The sequence below is a fragment of the Anser anser genome, assembly GCF_964211835.1.
Source record: "Anser anser genome assembly, chromosome: 4".
NCBI lineage: Eukaryota > Metazoa > Chordata > Aves > Anseriformes > Anatidae > Anser > Anser anser.
In genome coordinates this window covers 29,789,436-29,813,142 of record NC_139724.1, presented here as the reverse complement: position 1 = coordinate 29,813,142, position 23,707 = coordinate 29,789,436, and the positions used below count along the sequence as shown (strand labels likewise).

The 23,707-nt window shown below is 36.6% G+C and overlaps 1 protein-coding gene across 14 annotated transcripts in view; it reads right to left on the bottom strand.

Annotated features, from left to right (window-relative positions):
* The window catches only part of FSTL5 (follistatin like 5), a 413,536-nt gene that overhangs the window by 113,454 nt on the left and 276,375 nt on the right, over positions 1-23,707 (bottom strand). For all 14 annotated transcript variants that reach the window (XM_083834399.1, XM_083834401.1, XM_083834389.1 and 11 more), the window contains one exon: positions 9,858-10,054. In XM_083834399.1, coding sequence (XP_083690525.1) covers positions 9,858-10,054 — 197 coding nt within the window. The remainder of the gene's footprint in view (positions 1-9,857; positions 10,055-23,707) is intronic.

Below are 23,707 nucleotides of genomic sequence, written 5' to 3'. Positions count from 1 at the left end.
TAAAGACACTATGAATGATAAAAATGATTTTACTTGAGACGTATATGAATGCTGATTAAGGAACGTTCAAATATCCATGAGAGAATAATTTCCCAAGTATACACAACATAATGTCTTTTTCTTCTCAGTAATTCCTAACCACAAAAAGCAATTAAGACATTTTCAAAATTAACTAAAATAAACTCTGATTACCCTACTAATTGTATCAGATTCTTAGAGGCTTTTGAGAAGCCTATTATCTTCTCAAGGACCTGTTATAGAAGTAGTTGACCTGAAAAGACTCCTGTTTCTCTATGGGGGCACATCCACTTTGTAAACAGATCATAATTAACAGCTACTAGAGTTTAACTCAAATGAACTTTACCCAGAGAAATGTCCTTTAAGTGATGCACCAATTAGATTTAAAGTCTGTATATGCTGTAGATGTCTACCTGGGCTACATCCAAAGAATTCTGAAGACTTATTTATTATCTTAAAAATTTAGAATTTTAATTTTACATGGTGTATGTATAGAAAACATTTTCACATAACTGAAAGAACCAAACCTAATGCAACTCCTCCTAATGGTTGCACAGTTTATAAAGTTTCATACCAGACATGGAAAAATGAAAGTAAATATGGTTCATTCATTTATAAAATAATTACTCCTCCAGCCCTCTACATGTCTCCCCCCAAAAAACTGCAAATCCATTATATTAATATTATTATATGATAGCTTCTGAAAAGCAAGCAATACAGAAGCTTTTATGTTTCAGTTGCTCTGCAAAGGAATCAGCAGGAATAGAAAGGAATAGATTCGGTTATTATTCATGTAAATAGAAAATTTCTAAACATGAAAGAGAACAAAAGGAGAATTACAGTGAAAAGAACACAAACATTAATTTAAAAGCATTATAAAATACAATAACCTTGCTAGCACATTAGAAAGCATGAAAAACATTCTTACAGATAAGAAAAATTGCCACAAAAAAACCTTTAGTTATTACTAATGAAAGATGCATACTATGCTACCTGAACATCGGTGCTAGCTACTTCTCATCCTTTAACAGCCTGTTTATTAGGTTTACATCAAACTGAATTAAAAAAGAAATGAAATTGTGTAGATCTTACAGCTGGTACATAAAGGAAAAAAATGGGAAAAATTAATAACTAAGTCCATTGTAGTTAAACAAGCAGTACTAAAGATGCAGCGGTGTGTGTTGAAAACTTCACTGTGAAAAATCTTTGAGCTTTCAAGCCACAGAATGTGCTTAAAATCACAACTGGTTCATGAAAACAGAACATTTCTGGTGAGAAGCACTGTATCTTTACTTTTTTTTTCCTCCTATAAAAGCTAGTCTGAAGTTGTTAAAAACATGTATTCCCATTAGCTTCAGTTGGGATTAAACCTTACACCTAAAGTGGGATAATAAAACCTGTTGTTGCAGCCCACCAACACTTACCTTTAACAGTACTGTGGTTTAGTTGAATATTAGCTTCTATCCTTTGAGCTAAAAACTGTATCGTGATGCTTTTCATTTAATACTTGTTCAATTCTATTTTTAAAATAACTGTAACAGTATAAAATAATTATTAATAACAATAATTCCTTAAAAGATTAGCCAGAATTTGAGATATTTCCAAGAATTATACTATAGATAGCTATGGTTTTTCTGGCATTTAAGTCTCATCTCTAGCAAGACCATCATTTTGATTACAGATGTGAAATACGTTTATATACAGCTATCTTTACATTAGCAATACACTTTGGGGATTTTTTTGGAAATTTCACTCAGTTTTGATCAATATATAGATCCCCTCCAATATATCCATAAGGACAGATTTTAGAAGGTGAAGAAGTGATTTCATATCATGATTGGTCTTATTTAACTGTCATTTGCTGCTAAAAGCATAGTTCTAATTCTTGCCTTATATGCATTCTCCTGTGCCAGATCCAGCCATTTCCTGACTCCACAGGTGATCTGTGGATCAGATCAACTAACTCTCTGATTAAAACCAAAATTCATCTTGACGAGTTTTGGTTGGTTGGTTGGTGTTTTTTTCCTTCTATCGCAAGAGATACATTACAGAGCAGGCATTAACATGTGGGGATTTGGATTTTGAAAAGAGAAATTGGAATTACTCACTTCAGTCGAAAACTGCAGTTTGATAAGATTGACTGTCATTTGAAATTGCAACCTATATGAGACACTAGCAGAACAAAGCTGACTACTTACCAAGGTATTAGCAAACAAAAAACGTGTTTAGGAACGCAGGTTAGCACCAAGAGTTTTAAAATCAGTGGAACCAAACTGCCTGCTCTCAGGAGTCCCTAACTCACCGTCTTTTTCTTATTGACATTACCTTTTAATAAATGTTCACTTATCAGTAAGATTCCATAAGGTGGGACATAAAATGACAGCACAAAAAAAATCAAACAGGGCAAGAAAAATTATCAGTAGCAGTTCAAGAAATAAACAGTAGAATTCACAAATGAAGACTGAATATTTTTTATATTTCTAAATGCTGTCCCAACATAGTTTTTTAACACCACCTTCTAAGAAATACAGACTTTCAGAAAAACCCATTTTCATTTTGTTTTACTTATGTTAGGGATTTAATTTACAAAGGTACCCTGCTAAACATAATAGCTTCTTGAATGTATTTTTAATTTCACACTCTATATCATTACAAGAAAAAACAATAATATTGTGCAATACCAATAATGCACATATTGAATAAATAAAAATGTCAGTAATTGCAAAACCTGAAAAAATAGGTGTCACTAAGGAATCATTTATGCTGAAAGAATCCAGTGGGATTTTGAAGGTCCAAAAATTCATCCCAATTTTTTTTGATAATTTAAAAATAAATAAATAAAGACAGATGGTATATACTGGTGAGGTGAATAATAATGAAGAGAAGGACAGTGCAGCATATGGAATGAAATGGATCACATGGTTAGATGTTTTCAGGGAAAGGATCTATGATTTCATAGAGCCAAATGTAAGGTCATTCTTCTAAAAACAAGAACCTAGACATAGACTTAATGAGGATAAATGTACCCTGGAAAGCCTTTTATCTGAAAAAGGAGTAGGATTTGCTGCGGATAAGGCTGTCTCATAAATTTCAGGATCATTCTGTAGCCTAAGCCAGCAGTATGATCTTTGGAAATGTAGCAAGGTAACTGGAGGTAGAAAGGCAATTTTTGCTTTTGTGTGTTCCAGTTGTGGTACCGGTGCTAAAACACAACAGTCAGTTTTCTCTTGCACATATTAAATTTACTGTAAAGAAGCTAGAATGGAACTTTTCAAGTTAGAAATGATCCAAAAAAGTAACTCAAAGCTTGAATAAGTCATCAAGGGAGCTGAGAAAAATCAATCTTTATGGTATTGTTTTGTTTTGTTTTTAAAGGGACACTAACGGTTGACTGTAGTGTCAATTCTATAGATACTTTTTGGGGAAAGCAGATGAAAAAAAGACTCTCACACAATTAACCTTAAATCATGGGACCTGTAAATTCTCCTTGATGTTTTCAAATCAATGCTTCACACTTCTCTGTGCACATTTTTTCCTTCAGACAAAATCAAGATATTACATATTCTCAATTAAAAGTGTAGGATCAATTGAATGAAATTTCATGTCTATGATAAACAAGTTAGATTAGATGACATAACAGTGTTCCTTGAGTTTTAAATTAAATTAACCTTCATCTTTAGAAGAAGGAAGAGTAAAATTTGAGTGATTTTTGAGCCAATTCTTTAAACCTTGTCTGTCTACAAATTGGTTAAATTAGATAGTAAAATGATTAGTTATGGAGGGAGGATAGAAACCGGAAAAAAAATAAAAAATGAGTCATCCTAGAAACAAATTCTTACTATGAAGGTTAAAGGCTGATTAAGATGTTCTGCACAATTTTATGATCGTGCCATACAAGTTGTGCCATACAAGGGATTATTTGATTTCAGACTTCTGAGATAAAAATTCATACCAGAGAATGCTCACAAGCATTTATGCTAAAACATTTTACTTTGCATTTCCATAAAGATAGTGAAGTATTTATTTGCATACTATGAACAGGTAAAAGGTAAAGCAAAACAAAGCAAAACTGCTGCTCTGTTTATGGCTAATTGTGAGTCCAATTGTTTTTACAAAACAAATGGTTATTATTTTTCCCCCTCAGATCTCAGCAACACAACACAGGGATCACAGTTTGGGAATTTTAATCTTTGAATGAAAAGATGGAGCCATAATTCAGGCCAGGTCAAATAAAAAATCTGATCTCAATTAATAAATCACCAGTTTGTTAGCAAATATACTAACTGACACTTATTGAAGCAAATCAGAGAAAAGAATGAAATTAAAGGCTTAACAACCGTAAGAAAGTAATTAAAATATTATCTTACCATTATATTTAATAGCAATTAATGCTGTACTAAATAAACCAATTAAATCTATAATTTCTTCAGATTACATTTTTTAAGCTGATATATGCATGAAGTTCAACAAGGCCAAGTGCCGGGTCCTGCACCTGGGCTGCAACAACCCCAAGCAGAGCTACAGGCTGGGAGATGAGTGGCTGGAAAGCTGCCTGGCCGAGAAGGACCTGGGAGTATTGGTGGATAGTCGGCTGAATATGAGCCAGCAGTGTGCCCAGGTGGCCAAGAAGGCCAACGGCATCCTGGCCTGTATAAGAAGCAGTGTGGCCAGCAGGTCGAGGGAAGTGATTGTGCCCCTGTACTCGGCTCTGGTGAGGCCGCACCTCGAGTACTGTGTTCAGTTTTGGGCCCCTCGCTACAGGAAGGACATGGACGTGCTCGAGCGAGTCCAGAGAAGGGCGACCAAGCTGGTGAGGGGTCTGGAGAACAAGTCTTACGAGGAGCGGCTGAGGGAGCTGGGCTTGTTCAGCCTGGAGAAGAGGAGGCTCAGGGGCGACCTCATCGCTCTCTACAGTTACCTGAAAGGAGGCTGTAGAGAGGTGGGGGTTGGTCTATTCTCCCACGTGCCTAGTGACAGGACGAGGGGGAATGGGCTAAAGTTGCGACAGGGGAGTTTTAGGTTGGATGTTAGGAAGTACTTCTTTACCGAACGGGTTATTAAGCATTGGAACGGGCTGCCCAGGGAGGTGGTGGAGTCACCATCCCTGGAGGTCTTTAAAAGACGTTTAGATGTAGAACTTAGGGATATGGTTTAGTGGAGTACTTAGTGTTAGGTCGGAGGTTGGACTCGATGATCTTGAGGTCTCTTCCAACCTAGAGAAATCTGTGAATCTGTGAATCTGTGAATATTGTAAACAAGTTTATACATACAGCTCTACTCAGACTGTGTGTTCTACTGAGGTATGACATAGTCTAGATGTTTACAGATAAGTACACCTATCCACACAAAACCATAAATAAAACAGTATTTCATTTCCTATTCAAGTGTGTTGTGTTTTTTTAAACAACATTTAACATTAAAACTCTTGAACTGATGCTTTATGTAAAGGTGCTAAATACACAAACACCAGCCTTGTGTATTTACCTACAAACACAGACGGATACGTGACACGATTCAAAGGTTCATCACACTTTATGAGAAATCTTTTTGATATCACCTGTTCTTGAAGCATATAAGGCTAATACATGAAAATAGCATATTTTATCTCACAGTAGATCCCATAACCTCCACTTATCATTCCATGAAACAGTGGTGAACTTTGTAGTTTCCCAAGTGTTTCAGTTGGTTGTTTATTATTAGTATCATTATTTGGTTTGATCTCAATAACTGGAATCAAATGCCACTGAGAAAACATCAAGGTAAAATGCAGAAGTAAGGATAAATTTTTATTAAAAAAAAAAAGTAACATCTTTCATTCACAGTATGTTAACCTGGTAAATAAGAATTTGAAATTACAGATATTAGTTCATAAGTAAGGATGCTAATATCTTTCATTGGTGGTATGCAGAAAAGGTTTACTGTTCTAAAATGACAACTCCACCATATGGGAATAAATGCATTCACCACTAGAAAAACATATTTTGTTCCTGTGTCTCCTCATATCACTTCTGGTGTTTTTTCTTTTCTGCATAGGCAACAACAATATATAACGATCAAGCAGACTACAGTAACAGAAACATTGAAGTTCAATTTCTAACTCTGTATTACAACCCATTTTTTTTGCATGAGTTGAGAGAATATAAATGAGTTGCTTAACAACTGAATATTCATAGGTAGCCATGATTCTCCTATGAAGAATCAATTACCTTACTTTATTTTAGATTTATATTCTTTCACAGGGCTTGGAAAAAAAAAAAAAAGGAAAAAAAACACTAAATCAAAAAATCCTTCATGGAACCTCAATTTACTAGGTATCTTGTAGATATGCTGCATTTATGACTTGAAGTAGTGTAGATAAAAATTCTGCCCAAATTTTAGCTCACCTTTTTGGAAGGACAGATGCTCTATCTGATTCTGTTAAACCAGTATGGGCTATAAGGTTAACTTCATCAGTAAGCCCTTATAAAACCAAACATTGCCAATGAAGTATTTGGAGACTAGAAGATGGAATGAGTTAGGCTCAGAAGCGAAAGCAGTCAGGTTAGAGAAGAATTTACATGAGCAAAACTGTTTACTTAACCTGCCTGGAGCTGCATTATCCCATAGCTTCTCTATCTTCATTGCAGACTACCTTGTTTGACCTTTACACTGTGTAATGAGGTAATAATTATTTGTGAACTATGGTTTGGATTTAGACTACATAGCCACAGGAAAAAAAAATCTACCCAGATGGCAAAATTGTTCAAATGAAAGAAAATAAGTGACGGCCTGCCAATTCTTAATTTGTTAGATTTATTTTATGTTATTTATTATTTTTTTTTTTTTTACTTTTTCAATATTTGAAGTTGCTTTCTTGTTAATAAAAAATAACCATTTTCCTTTTCCTGAAGAGTGGAATTTGTTTCCCTTGCATCAACATGCAAAGGCAAGAACTTTATGATTTCTGATCCAAAATACATCGAAACATTTGTAGCATTGATGTCATCCTTTCCAATCTCCAGCTGATTACTCTCAATTTTACATGAGGTAGAATGTCTAGATGGACACGTATAAGATAACATACTGCCATCAAGGAATTTGCAGTCATTGCACAACAAAATAGAGGAGATTTAATATTAACAATATTCATTAACAAATGAAGTTTTAGCTCAACATTAATTTTGAACATAAATTAACTGTAGGATCCCTTTTTTTCTATAATATAGTATTTTTCATGGTCTCAAAATTATTAGAGTGCAGAAAGGCAGTATTATTTATGATAGACCTGTACACTGCAAAATTTTGGCTGAGGACAACTGATGAAAATTCTTCTACTCCTGATAACATTTTTGAGAGTAAAGCAATGACTCCTATTTTGTCCTCAGGAAGTAGCAAGACCTTTCAAACATTTTACCCCACACACTGGAAAAAGAGACAGATACATGGTAAAATGTAATCATCTTCTCAAGAAAATTAATGGGTCCAGCATTCTCTCAGTGCCTGGGACCACTATCACTTTATAAATCACTAATTTCTGGACTGGGTCTTCTTTTTCCTTTCCTCCTCCCTACAGCAAGTCCAATTTTTAGAAATACTTCACATATACCAAGGGCAGAAGAGAACAAGAGTGTAATCCCACTTGACACTAGGAAAAAAAAATAATGATTTATCAAACTCTCATTCAACAAGAACAAAAAGCATTTGGTTTGCTGAACCAGAGCAGAATAAACGTGTCAAGTATTCAACAATCACTAATAATGCCCTGAAAAACAGCACACTTTATTTGAAGATACTACACCAAATTCTTTCAATCTGCTTTCTTGTTTTGAGTCTTTGGACAGAACTGAGTCACATGCTTAGTTTGTTATCCAAAAATATGCAGGCTAAAAACTCCATCAGACAAAGGCTAAAATTTACAAATACTGAGATTACAGAGGAGCTGGGGCTTAACTGCAAAGCTGCACACTATTATGGATAGCAAAGGTGATTGAGTGTTTCCTTTTATGATATGAATGGGAGACAAAGGTTCACAGTTGAAACTTCTGCTATCAAGAAGGCTTCAAGAGAAATGTGTTCATCTAATTTTCTTTTTTGTTCAAACTGACTAAAGAATGATTTCTGAGGGCAACAGGTTAGCTTTTTGTGTCTCATCAAAACATACAATAACAAACCACACAGCATGAACAATGAATTTATTTTGCATTATTCTTTGGATTGAATAATTTGATGTTCTGCTACGAATTTTAGCAAAAAGAACAAAGTTCCATGACTGGGGTTTAAGGCCGTTTGACCTGTTTCCATGTTTGTGAAAAAGCATTACTATACTGATGCCATTATAAATTCATTTTATAGAAGTGCATGAAGAATGTATGTATAACATAGTTGAAAACACCATAATGGAATATTTTTATTTTTTAACTAAGGTGGGCATAAAGAAAGAAATAAGAGGAAAAGTATACGTAGGTAAACTGAATTTCTTTTTCTTTATATATACACCTAGAAATTATGCAAAAAAAAGTTTTTGATACTGACCTTCAGTAGTAGTACTTTAGCCCTGTTCCTCTAACGGAAAGATTATGATTCACTGATAATTAGACAATGGATTTCTAGTGGTAAAAGTATCCATCTATTTTCCAGTAGTTGCAGTAGCCATATGGGGACTGTGGCAACAAAGCCAAACTACTTTCAAGTGGTACAATAGAGAATGATCTAAAATTCAGTTTCTTCATATTGCCAAACAATACACCAGTCACTGTCACATTCTATTTCAACAGTTAATGACACATACATATAAGTATTAAATATAATTTGTACATCTATATCTGTGATTGCTATGTATGTTATATATTTATGCAGTATAAGAAGTATCATTTGTAAAATATATAAAGGCACCAATTTCTCTTAAAAGCAGAAGTTCTGAAAGATTTTTAAAAATCAGTAGAAAAAAACATTTATAGTATGGGAAATGTATATATTTAAAACAAGTAACCTATTGCTATTTGTAATTGTACCTATATTTGCATGCAGCTTCTATTCCTGGAAATTGCCACTTAAACTTTAGAAGTTAACAGTATGAAAATAATAACTCCAGTTTAACACCTTAGTGAATTTCATATTCACTTGTAAATAGTTCTTAAGACTGCCTCTCTATTTAAAATAAGGGATTATGATCGAGAGTGGCCTCTAAAAAATCATTTAATTTTTTCCATGGCTGCCTAGTATTTGATACATTAATATGGCTGGGTTTTTCAAAAATGGATTTCTGCACTGTCCACTAAATCAAAATACATTTGCTATAACAACACTTAATAGTTCTTTTGGTTCAATTATAACTAGTGCTGTTGTGCTTTCTGGAACAACAGTTATTGGTGTAAATCTGTAATTAGTTAATAAAGCTTGCTGTTTAGAGACACCATGAACTCTATCCAAAACTGCTATTGTATTTCTTCAGCGCGCTAACTTATTTTACTACTTGCATAAAGCAGTAATACCCATTTAGCATTACAGAAATACTTTAATATATATATATATTTTTTTTTTACTCCTAAAATACATCTATACAGTTGGATTTTATGATTGCATGCAGTGGACAACAAAACATTTCGTGACCAAAGCAACCTATAGCGTTCGTACCCCCATGTATATTTTAAAGGACTGTATTCAAGCTTCTCAATAATTACCACAGAATTCCTGAATGATTCACTTTTTTTCCAAAATTCTTGAATTAAGTTTTCCACTTCAAAGATTCTTATATATTTTCTAAAGTGAAAGCATACTGAGACATAATATTCCACATATAAGTTTGGACAAAAGCAAATGAATAGCTACTATGAATAACGGAAACAAAATCTAAATCTTACCTGAGATAATTCATTTGTGTCCACAAGTCCATTGCTGTCTGAATCAAAATAATTAAACATTTGATCTACGAGAATCTTTTTTAAAGCCATTTTCTCATCAACATTTTTATCTTCTGATTGTGCAACATATCTCCGACTTTGTAGATCCAATAACATATTTTTCACTTTAGTGTATTCAGTAGGTTTGCATTTATCGCCTGAAAAGGAAATACACAACATAAGCTTATTTTGAATTTGATTTCTTAGAAAGAGCTTAAATGAAAAAAAAAAAAAAAAAAAAGGAGAAGAAGAGAGTATTAACTTCTTGTAACACCCACAGGGTTGCTTTATGAGGCAAGGAATTTGTCCTGTAGTGGTTTGATCCATATAATTTTTTTTATCTGGTCTTCAGATTAAGGCCAAAAATAACTGCAGTTCTAGACACTGTTTTCTGTGTATGGCAAGCAAGGACAGTCATAAAGAAAGGAGCATCTAAAGATTTTGTAAGATGTTACCTTTGTTAATGTATTTTATGTAAACATTCATAATACCTCAAAACCTGAAAATATTATAGGAAATCATACATTTCAAATAATAAACTTCCTAACAACATTTGACTTCAGAAAGTAGAAATTACACTTGAGTGCTCATAAACTAGATTTATCTTTTCATGTACTGGACATATCAAACTTACATGAACAAGAGAAATTGGGATCACCGGGGAAGAGAAAGGATGTCTATGATAAGATCTAGTTTAGTCTCTTCATTATCAAGTGTTGCTATGAAGTGAAAATTGCTACAACAAATATCCTTCATACACTGATTGCAGTCAGTAATTACAGTTGCTATTTATTTCTAAACCGTAACACAACAACTATTTCTGTTATTCTCTTACATCAGATGCTGTATATTTTAAACTGAACATAGATACTGTTTTAGAAATTTTTGTTTTTATTGAGATAACCTTAATACTTCAAAAGTGTTTTTAATAAGATCAGACACATAAATGCAGACCAGCAAAATATAGTTGCCATGTATTTATTGCAAACATTTAGTTGGCTGCTACTTGTTATCTCCAAATAGAGAATCCAATGCCACAGCGATATGCTGTGCTGATTAGCAAAGAAAGCTATGTTCCAATTCTTTTAGATGCTAATGAAAATACAAGTGTAAATGAGGAACAAATGTTTACCTCAAACAAATTGCCTAGAGAACTGCTTTGTTTTATTTTGTTACATTTATGACACTGAAGTTTATTATTTTGGTGTATTTAATGGTGTATGCATTATTATGGCGACTGCATCACTACATACCTCCATCACCCTTTCATAAGGTAGAGAAAGTTCTTAAATGTTCCTCACTACCTTAAAGTGAGACTCAGATCTAGAAGAGGAGGACTCCTAAGACTGAAGTTAAATTGCACAGGCAAAATATTCTTAAGAATCCAAACCTCTCTAGGATATATATATCTCCTATATATATATATATCCTATATATATATATATATATCCTATATATCCTAGATATATATACTATATATATCCTATATATTTATCCTATATATATATATGAATATATATATATGTTTCCTACATGTCACTGTCTGATATATAGCTATCTGACAAACCCCACTGTATTAACAGCAAGAAACAAACCTAAGCTGTATTTAGTTGACAGCCTAAGCTACACATAGTATTCACAGATTTGTCCTTACCTACCAGAGGCACAGAGATTGAGTACATGCAATTTATAAGACTACTTTCTATATATCTGCTTTTCAGGGTTCTAGCATAAGAATACTTGTTACGGAAATAGAATTATTCCTTAGCTATTCTCAATCTCTAGTGAGCAAACATTGCCATCTGAATGGATGCAGGCTCCAGGGGGTGAGAAAGGAAAAGCACAAAATTTCAGCAGACTTTAGTTCATTGGTGTTGAACTCCAAAAGACTGAACCAAGAAAGCATGTGTCATCTTTGCATTCTCTAGACTGTTGTTTCCTCAGGGAGATAGAGTCTGGTTTTCCTCCATTGCAACAGAAATCTAACACTACACATGACATGCTCCCAATTTTATCTATAATCTTGAGAAAAACGTGAACACAAGCAATGTATTACATAATACACTGCTCAGACCTAATTACCACATCCAGATTTTATCCCCTGTAAATTATTTTTGATCAAGTGGTTCTCAGTCTGCAATACTAAAACTGCAAAGAGGTATTTTTACATTAAAAATATGGAACATACATACTTAAAGCAGTTTACTTCCTAGTAATATCAATTAAATCCTAGATTTGTTACAGTATCTCTGATGAGCCATGAAAGGTCTGAGTTTGAAAAGGAAATGGAAAATGAACTTGAAAAAAAAGTCATGATCCTTCCCTCCACCCTTTGAGGCATAGACCAATGCCTCTCATTTTAATGATTGATCAGGAATTGAATAAATGCTCTCACATCCATAAAGACAATCGAGACGATAATATATACTTTTTAAATGAAGAACATTTGCATGGATGGCACAGATTCCCACATAAAAAGTTGCATAAAGCAGCACAAATTTAGAGACAAAAATAAATTTTATAAAGCATGTGGTCACGAAAAGCGTTGTGATAGTCACTTTTCATACTTTTTACTCAGAGATTAGTGGTTATGGAAAAAGTCTGGAAGTTCCATCGCAGTCCAGTAAAGACATTTTTACGCACTTCAAACTTTCTTTTAGATCTAAAGTTTAATTAATAGATCAACTAATTTATTCTCTCACAGTACCTCTTCAGAGAGAAAATCATTTGTTATGTGTATCCTATATTGAGATAACTTCTCATTTTCCTATTTCTATTCCCATGATTTCCTTTGAAAATATTTTTAACCTAAAAAAGTAGCTCAAACTTATCAATATGCTGTATTAATAATGAACAGAAAAGATTAATGTCTCTTTAATATTAATGAAAAATAGAATTAGTGAAAGATACTAATTATCAAAGATGTAGCTACTAGCTACTGAAACATTAATCATGACAGCAGTCCACTGAAAACCAGCTATAAGCAAGGTGAATATAGTTCACAAAGAAATTTCATGTCTCTGCAACCCATCTTCAGCAGTGATTATTTTAAATTCAACAATGGTGGTAAAGGCAATGCTCTTTATGAAGTTGTTTGTACCATGGCTGCAAGATAATACCTGTAATTTGCTCTCACTGGGTACTTTCTCACTCTTCAGATCAACCTGACTCTGAATTACAGTGCTGGCCCTGACAGTCCGCTGGCTTCTGGTGTGCTTATGTTTGCTGGAGTCTCATTCTTTTAGTGCTTCAGAGTAACTTGTTTGAAAAACAATCCTTGTGATGAAAATACCACTAACACCTTTCTGAAAAAACACTTTTTTTTTTTAACGTATTTGTCATCATTTATGTTTTAAAACATGCTATTTTGTTCCTCTACATAGGTTAGTCTGACCCACATATAAAAATAATAATAATAAATAAAAAAAAAAAACCTTTGCCAACAGTAGCTCCATACTCCCTGCAACCACAATATGCACTATGACACAGTTGTCTATAACAGGGAAACTGTATCCCCTGACCCCTTTATCTGTTAGTCAACACAACACACAGTTATTTTAACAAATCAACCTCTTAACTCACTGTCATGGCTTTCTTGGATATTACAGTAAAAGGCAATGTGAGGTAGGTGTTTATATTAGAAGAACGAGGCTCTGTTGATGCAGAAAGGCACCCCTGGGCTGAAATAGCAGCACAGGGAAGAACTTGGAGAGCTGCATTTACTTGTGTTCTAACTTAATCAACGTTACTCAAGAAATAGTTGTCTGAATGGCACGCAAATGGTAACTCGGGAATAAGTATAACAACCCTGAAAGTGAGGAAAAGTAATTTATGCTTAAAGTAATGGAGAAAGACAAAACTACTGGAACTCTGCTATAAATTGTATTACTCCCCATGCTAAAAGAGCCAAAGAAGATGGCATTTATCAAAACCAGAAAGCATGATTTGGCCGTTACCAGGACAGAAGACGAACTTCACAACAACAGACTTTCGGATTGTTGGCACATTTTCAAATTTATCAGAATGATTATACTGTTACATCTAGACCAACAAAATGCAGCACAGTTTCGGTTCTGATTATAGTTTCAAAAGAAAATTCTCAATTTATATTCCTAAAGTATTTTCCCATAAATGAGTCAGACTACATCTGCCAACATTAACTTTTAAATTAATTGCATTATAGCATCATGGCAAATCCCTGTTATTTGCGTAATAACTTCTGAAAGCTTGAAGAATACAAAAACATTTAACGTGAAAAAGACTGACTAAATCATATATAATTATATCCATATATGAAAAAGTAATCTATTCATTGTGCATAACTTAATAATTTAATTCAGTTTTTCAATACTTTTTTCCTTCTTCATTTCTGAACTACGTTTCTCATATAAATAAATGGCTAATTTCTAAGAGTACTGGAAAGCAATCATGGAAAATTTATGCTTTCTTGTTTGATTTTTGTTTGTTTCATGCACGTAAAAGATTAATTCTCCTACATAGCAAGTTTTTGCAAAGAAAACTTCTCTGCTGTGATTTATTTTACAAGTTTTCTATCATCTCCAATGAAATCCTAGAAGGTGTGCAGAAACCCAAAAGTGACAGAAAACACAAACACACTAGAATCAAAGCGTCATTCTGCTGTCCCATACCTTGTAATTTCTGAAAAAGTGCTACTCCTAGGATTTACTTAATTCAAATTATAGAAGTGGAAACACTTGACTGTTTGTTTCCTTCCATTTGGTACAGCAGAGTTTTGCAGCTGTATCCCTGTTACCTAGGAAACAGCTGAAAGTTAGAGGTTGAGTGCTACTGCCATCCCAAACAGTTTTAACAATGATATTTGTTCATAACAGAGAAAAAAATGGACAATTTAGGCCTTAATTTGCCAGAGAAAAATGTATATATCAAAACTAATCAACTATTTGTGAAAACTTAAGAATAATGATGGTGTAAGTATTGCTAATGCCTGTAGAAGAACATTAAGATTCAATCAGGATAATAGTTAATCAACATTGTTTAAACCCAAGTTCAAATCTCAGGGCTTTGTGTTCTATAGTTTGGGGGTAAGTACTGGTGTACATAGAGATGGAAAGAAAAATCATATCATTTTAAAAATGTAATACAAACCATCTGATTTCAGTTCTCAGTTCTTCTACCACCTTCACAGGTAATGAAGGCATTTTAACCGCTCTTTGCCTTACCATGTCTAAAGTAAGAATAACTCTTACTTCAGAGAGGTATCAAGAGTCATTAATATTCATGGAGCGTCTCTGTATGCACAAAAGGAAAGTGATTAGGCACACAATTGTATTCTTATGTATTTTATGATTTTGAGCTGTCGTATCTATCTAGCACAAACGGTTTTCTCAAAGCCATTTTTCCTTCAAAATTAAAATAATATCAGCTCTTCCCAAAGCAGCAACTAGTTTTCAGTGGACAATATCACATACAAACAGTTTACCATATTCCAGAACTGACATCAGGATTTATGTATTTTAATTGAATAGATATGCAACAAGCCTACTGTTAATTTTCTACATGCATTTTGAACAAATTCAGAATAAGCTAATTAGCCAAAATGCTTCACTGCAAAACTACAAATGGTATTCCATGAAGTAAAAACGAGAAATTAATCCAAAACAACATATTATATACACACACGAACTAATCAGATACATACATCCACACTCGTGCACACATACACCCCCATACACAGAAGTCACTACAGATAAGGCCCGATCTTAATTGCATTTGAAACACACATGAGACAACGTGAAGTTCTTTGTCCTTTCAGCTGTTTTCAAGATCCAGTCACAACAGATAAAGTATGAAAGTTATAAAGTTATTTGTAGCCCTAACAAATGAAGGCATGTTTCAAACAGCCAGAATTGCTTAGAATCTGAATGCCAAACTTCAGGCTCAGATACCAGTTTCACAGTATCTTATTTTACAACATCAAATTCTTATTTTTCAAAACTAGAGCTCAACAGTTTCGACCCTTTACTCTCCACTCTTCTCATGAAGCTCTGGAATTGCCCTTGAGGAGAAGTGATCTCATTTGTACATAGACCTGTGATCTAGGGTTCAGAGGTTAAGAGGGGCATAAGGAGGGCTGTACACTCAGAACAAGTATTTTTCAATACAAAATTCCTGGATAAACAGGTATTAACACATCAATACTTCTCCCTGCTACTTCTTTATATTAAATAACAGGTGAGAATTTTCTACCATTGTTAGGAAGGAAAAAAAGAGAGAACAAACAGCAAATTGATTGCTTCATGTTCTATTTTGCAGCATCTGTACTTTTCAATGACTGACACATAATTGTCTAAATTTAAATTCAGGATTATTGTCGGAAAGCCAGATATTTGAGCTTTAAGGACTTCTACAGTTCTTCTGTGGAAAGAGGTTTAAGTAGCTATAAGAATTGTTAAGAACTTTTAATCCAGTGTTGCATATTTACATGAAATATATGTATAAAAACATCTCCCACACAAAATCCCTACTATCCACTGACAGGTGCGCACACGAATTGTTCAAGTTATATCTGCTGGTGTCCTTAGGCAAGCACTTTTAAGTGATTACCATAGCTGGTATACAAAATAAAATTGAAGCTAGCTTTTCAAAGCCTTAGCTCTACTATGCAAATAAAGAAAAATGTTTTTCTTCCCTCAAATATTACTGGTGAAAATGTTTTTAACCATACTGATCTTTCAAAATTAGAAATCATATATGACAGAAGTCAATATTCCTTCATCTGCACAAATCTGGTGTCCAGTCTTATCTGCAGACAAATATAAACAGCTTTTCAGTGCTTAAACAATGAATAGTTTAGATAAATTATGACAATTTTCCTTAAAGATGCAACACTTTGGTCAAACACCATTAGAAGCTGAATCACATTTGCATAAACAAAATCTTAAATAAATAAAAAAAACAAACAAACAGGTATTTCAAAGATTTATTTATTTATTTTACAGGGCTAGCTAGAGCTAATGTTATACAGTGTGAAAAAGTAACCAGTAGATGAAGAAAAGTACTTTTCCTGCAGTAGATGCTTTAAATAAATTAAGCATTTAGAGGAGTAGTGGTGGTGAACTCCTACGTATTAATGCTATATGGTTATCTCCACAGATGTCTTCGTAGAAAAGAAAAAAATATATAACCTTTCACCTTCAAGATGAGATTTGAACAGCTTGACGGTAATCAAAACATTGTTTGCCCCAGCTGAGAAAACACTGAATATGCTGGTTATTTGGACTGCAGGTTAGCATCACAACCACCACAAGCAGAGTTATGTACATAACTGATAAATGCAAAGCCTCTTCTACAGAAATGATCATCCTTTCAACAAAAAAACAAACCCACACAGAACTCAACCAGTGGTATCACTTCTCAAAATTCCTTACATTTCTGATGCTTATATTTGGACACTCTACCATAAAGAAGAAAAGATAAAATGGGAACATTTAACAAATGTGTCTAAATTTCTAAACATATCACATCATTTCAGATGTTATTCAATTTTACTCAACGTGTGGTGAAGAGATTACTTATTCCAGATTTTTGTGTGGTTTGGGGTTTTGCTTGTTTTTTTGTTTGTTTTAATTCCTTGTATGTGGCTCAAGATTTCAGCTCATTTTTTTCTTTGTCCCATACACTGCAAAAACAACTTTAATTTCACAAGTAAGATTTCACATGCGACATTAATGAGAAGATATATGGGCTTCCTCGTGCTTCCCAGGTTATTAAAGAAGACCTGAGAGGAAAAAGACAAAGGCAGTGTGATGCAAAAGCAGACACTGCTAAAAATGAAGGCTGAGACAGGAGTTCAATGCAGCATTTGCTTTTCCCCTCTAGTGGAGTTAACCCAACCATTGCTGTTAGTCCCACAGGGGTTGGACGAATTTTATTTTGCAGTGTTTAGAGTGATACTATGAGAACTATTAAACAGCATAGGTCTACACTGAAAATAAAAAAATAAAAACAGATTAAAACATATTCCAAATCCAGAAGGGAAATACATATAGGATGCAAGCTTAGCCACAAACCTATAGAGAGTTGTGCTTTTGCTTCTCAGACAGCATTTACCAGAGGGTTCTCTTTAAAAAAAAAAAAAAAAAGTTATTGAAAGAGATGAAATTATTTGAAGTCACAATCTCCCTTTTCCTAAAGGTTTATCAAAAATGCAGAGTATTTATGAAGGTGAGGGTGAGGTGAGACTGGGCTAAGTCTAACTAAAAAACCACTACAGCTAAAAGTGACAGTTCTGTGGCTCCATTTCTATTTCTTCCTCTGCATCGCATATTCACATGACTTCCATTGTTTCAGCTTTACCACAGCTTAGCTTTTGGTGCTAAGATAATTACAAAAGCTTTCACAGTCAGACTTTGCTATATAAAAAGAGAATTAATTTTATATATATATATATATATATGGAACTAATATTTTATTGTTGTTCCAATTAATATTTTAACAGTACTGGCCCAATTTACTTAAGTAATTCAGAAAAGCTTCAAAAACACAGGTAACATTATTTTAAATTACTTTTAAATTTTTTTCTAGTATCTTTTGGAAGTGCCTATCTTATGCTTACCCTTCCATTTTTTCTCTGGGTACTAAGGCTTCAACCTTTTTCAAGAGTGAGTTGTGGAGAAGGCCTTGTGAACACCCTTAAGAGGAATAATAAGTGAGAAGTACTTTCAGTATCTCTTTCAGGGCGCGGGGGTTGAATTTTATATGGTGTTTGGGGTATTTTATATTTCTTTATGTTTCACAGTCTGAACCTGCCTATTCTTTCTCATAATGAGGTTAAGTTTGAAAATGAAGAAATACTTCTCCAGCTTCTGTTGAAAGAAAAGGCTATTGTTTGTCAAGCAAAGATCATCTGTACATGCCATTGAGAGAGCTTAAGAAGGTAAACAGGGTAGGCAACAGCAATAGGTAGGCAATTTGAAAACTAGGCAATTTTTCAAAAACATAAAATCATATCAGACTAAGGCAAGATCATGCAAGTCCTTAGACCCTGCATTATCAAGTCAATACAAAGGGTGTGGGTTTTCGTTTTTGTTTTTAACCACAAAAAATATAATCATAGAATCATAGAATATCCTGAGTTGGAAGGGACCCTTAAGGATCATCAAGTCCAACTCTTGATACCGCACAGGTCTACCCAAAAGTTCAGACCATGTGACTAAGTGCACAGTCCAATCTCTTCTTAAATTCAGACAGGCTCGGTGCAGTGACCACTTCCCTGGGGAGCCTGTTCCAGTGTGCAACCACCCTCTCTGTGAAGAACCCCCTCCTGATGTCGAGCCTAAATTTCCCCTGCCTCAGCTTAACCCCGTTCCCGCGGGTCCTGTCACTGGTGTTAATGGAGAAAAGGTCTCCTGCCTCTCGACACCCTCTCGCGAGGAAGTTGTAGACTGTGATGAGGTCTCCCCTCAGCCTCCTCTTCTCCAGGCTGAACAGGCCCAGTGACCTCAGCCGTTCCTCGTACGTCTTCCCCTCCAGGCCTTTCACCATCTTCGTAGCCCTCCTCTGTACACTCTCCAACAGTTTCATGTCCTTTTTATACTGTGGTGCCCAGAACTGCACACAGTACTCGAGGTGAGGCCGCACCAGCGCAGAGTAGAGAGGGACAATCACCTCCCTTGACCTACTAGCGATGCCGTGCTTGATGCACCCCAGGACATGGTTGGCCCTCCTGGCCGCCAGGGCACACTGCTGGCTCATATTCAACTTGCTGTCTACCACGACCCCCAGATCCCTCTCTTCTAGGCTGCTCTCCAGCGTCTCATCGCCCAGTCTGTACGTGCAGCCAGGGTTTCCCCGTCCCAGGTGCAGGACCCAGCACTTGCTCTTATTGAACTTCATGCGGTTGGTGATCGCCCAGCTCTCCAACCTATCCAGATCCCTCTGCAAGGCCTTTCCACCCTCATTCGAGTCCACAACTCCTCCAAGTTTGGTGTCATCAGCAAACTTGCTCAAAATACCTTCTATTCCTACATCCAGATCATTTATAAAAATATTGAAAAGTACAGGCCCTAAAATGGAGCCCTGAGGGACCCCACTGGTGACCGCCCGCCAGCCTGACGCAGCCCCATTTACCATAACCCTTTGGGCCCTGCCCGTTAGCCAATTGCTCACCCATCGTATGATGTTTTTATTTAGCTGTATGGTGGACATTTTGTCCAGTAGGATCCTATGGGAAACCGTGTCAAAAGCCTTGCTGAAGTCCAAAAAAATCACATCAGCTGGTTTCCCTTGGTCCATCATACGGGTGATCTTATCATAAAAGGAAATCAGGTTAGTTAGGCAGGACCTACCCTTCACAAACCCATGCTGGCTGGGACCAATGACTGCTTTGTCCCCCAGGTGCGCCTCAATAAGTTCGAGAACCATCTTCTCCATGATTTTACCAGGCACTGACGTGAGACTGACAGGCCTGTAATTGCTAGGGTCTTCTTTCTGACCCTTCTTGTAAATCGGCACAACATTTGCCAGCTTCCAGTCTACCGGGACCTCTCCAAATTCCCAGGATCGTTGAAAAATAATTGAGAGAGGTTCCGCGATGACGTCCGCCAGCTCTTTCAGCACCCGGGGATGAATCCCATCCGGACCCATGGACTTGTAGGGATCCAGGTGGAGTAGCAAATCCCGCACACGTTCAGGGTCGGTTGGGAGTTTGTCATCCCCACCGTCCCGGTCCTCCAGCTCAGGGCACCCTGGGTCCCGAAGCCCATCATCGGCATTGAAGACAGAGGCGAAGAAGGCATTAAGCGTCTCTGCTTTGCCTATGTCATTGTCTGTGAGGAGACCTTCCCTATCAAGGAGCGGCCCTATGTATTCTTTAGTTCTCCTTTTTCCATTCACATATCTGAAAAAGCCCTTTTTATTTTCTCTCACAGACACAGCCAGCTTCAACTCTAGGTGTGCTTTGGCCACACGAATTTTCTGCCTACAAACACGAACGGCATCCCTGTATTCTTTCCATGACACCTGGCCCTCCTTCCAGTAGCGAAACACTCTCTGTTTCCGCCTAATCTCCATTAGAATGTTCCTGGTCAGCCACGCCGGCCTCCTGCCCCGCCTGCCTGACTTGCGATATTTAGGAATTGCCTGATCTTGTGCTTCTAGGAGGCATCGCTTAAAGAATGACCAGCACTGGTGGACATCGAGGCCTTCAAGAGCAGTTTCCCAGGGGACCTTGCTGACTAGTTCCCTGAGCAGCCTGAAGTCCGCTTTCCCCATATCTAGGGATGAGGTTTTGGTGGCACTTTTCCTTCTGTCACCGTAAATTTTGAACTCAACCACTTCATGGTCGCTTTGACCAAGGTGGCCACCAATCACCACATCTCCCACCAGACCCTCTCTGTTTTCTAGCAACAGGTCTAGGAGGGCACCTTTCCTAGTTGGTTCCGTTAGCACCTGCACCAAGAAGTTATCATCTAGGTGCTTCATGAACCTCCTGGACTTGCTCGTGTCAGCCGTGCGGCACTCCCAGTTAACGTCTGGCAAGTTGAAGGCCCCCATAAGGACAAGGGGAGTTAATCTCGAGGCCTCTCTTAGTTCTGTAAAGAATAATTTATCGGCGCTATCGTCCTGGCCAGGCGGTCTGTAATAGACTCCCACAACGACATCCCCTTTATTCGTTCGTCCCTTGATCCTTACCCAGAGGCTCTCAACTTTGCCATCGCCGACCTGAAGTTCCACACAGTCCAGCCCCTGCTTCACATACATCGCCACCCCACCACCTCGCCTACCCTGCCTGTCCCTCCTGAAGAGCCTGTAACCATCTATCGCAACACCCCAGTCACAGGACTCATCCCACCAGGTTTCGCTTATGCCGATGATGTCGTAGTTGCGGGACTGGGCCAGGACTTCTAGCTCATCCATTTTATTCCTCATACTGCGTGCGTTCGTGTAGAAGCACTTCAGGTACGTCTCCTTACACTCAGCACCTTGTGGATCTGCCTGAAGGACCTCACTGGCACCCAGCCCCTCTGATTCTAGCATACCTTCCCTTAGGTTTTCACCGGCGTGCCTGGTTTTAGCCCCTTCCCCCTTCGACTCTAGTTTAAAGCCCTATCTATCAGCCCTGCCAACTCCTGACCAAAGATCCTTACCCCTCTCCGAGAGAGGCACTTCCCATCCGGTGCCATCAGGCCCTGTGTAGCATAGACCTTCCCGTGATCAAAGAACCCAAAGTTCTGCCGGTCACACCAGTCTCGAAGCCACGAGTTTATGTGAACAGCACGCCTTTCAGCTTCGATCCCCCCTATCGGAAGGACAGAGGCAAACACAACCTGCGCCCCTGATCCTCTAAGTAGTCGCCCCAAATCCCTAAAGTCTCTTTTGATCGCCTTCGGACTTCTCGTTGCTACTTCATCGCTACCAGCCTGAAAGACCAGTAGCGGGTAGTAGTCAGTGGGCCGTACCAGGCGCTGGACTTTCTTGGCGAAGTCTCTCACCCGAGCCCCAGGGTTGGGGGGCTCTACACGTTCTACAGGGTTACTCATCTTTGAGATACGATTACGATATCAGTTAGTGCAAATCAGAGAAATCTGAGCTATGGGGGATCAAAGTCAGTAAGTCTATATGATTAAACTTGATTTTAGCTGTCCTAAGAAGGAGACAAATACTGTTTCCCAGGTTGAACATCGTAGTTCTGCATCTGTTCTCCATTTTTTCTGTTCCTTCTGCAGAAACAGAAGCAAATACTCTAGTCTGGCAATAAAATAAGGTAAACAAGATTTATGAATTGAAACTTCAGTAAGGAAGCAAGGAATTTGCCTTTGAATCCACACCAGAACATAACCTAACCTTATGCTGCTTTGGCACCAGCATAAGCCCGCGATCAAGCTCATAACTTGTACCAGCTTCATGTGTCACTTCCAGGTTGACTCTGTCTCTACCATATTTAGTATAGGCTTGAAAATGTGCTGTTAGATTTCAAAATCTGTTTAAAGCTAGTCATAATGGTTGGAAAGACAACCTTGTCAAAAAGGATTTTAGTGAAATCAGAAACCTTGCAGACAACTGAGACCTGTGTGCAATACTATTTATTTTAATATTACCATGTCAACTACTGTATTTTAAATTTCTACATGCTTAACTAACCAACTACTAAAGAAAGACAGATAAGAGATGTAGGAAAAGACAGTAGTGTACTGTGAAGATCTATACCAGTATTTCCCTTGGCTACACATGAAGGGCATATGCTATTGTCAACATGGCTGCTATTATTTTATAATGACTTGCCTCATATTATGACTCACCTTGCGGTATTGTGACACGATGGATGAGGCAAAGGTAAAGTACTGTGACACACATTCATTGGTAATACCTTGTGTGGAGGTTTTACATTAAAAACTCAGTATTCTTTTAATGACCATTTGGCATCATACATATATACTCGCATCTGAATTTTTGCTCATACTAATCCTTGAATGTAGACTTCTGTAAATGCAAGAGAAAAGCTTGGCCTGCATAAGCTCAGTTTAGGTTCCTTTTAGAGATGCATTGCGTGTCTTGCAAAGTTGTGAGATAACATTCAAGTCTATTTTGACCAGTAATCCCTAAACAAAATTTGGATCATGGTATCCTTTCATAGTCACATAAAAGGCTACCTAGAGAGAGTAGATCATTAAATTTTATTCTAGCTTCATTACAAAGAAATAAAAGTTTTAGACATATTTCTCTATACAACTACAAAAAGCCTGCTGACCTGGTATTGTTTCAAAGATGTTACTGTCTGTCTTGATGTACAGCCTTCTATCTTTATTTCTCATCTGTGGTTTGATGTAGAA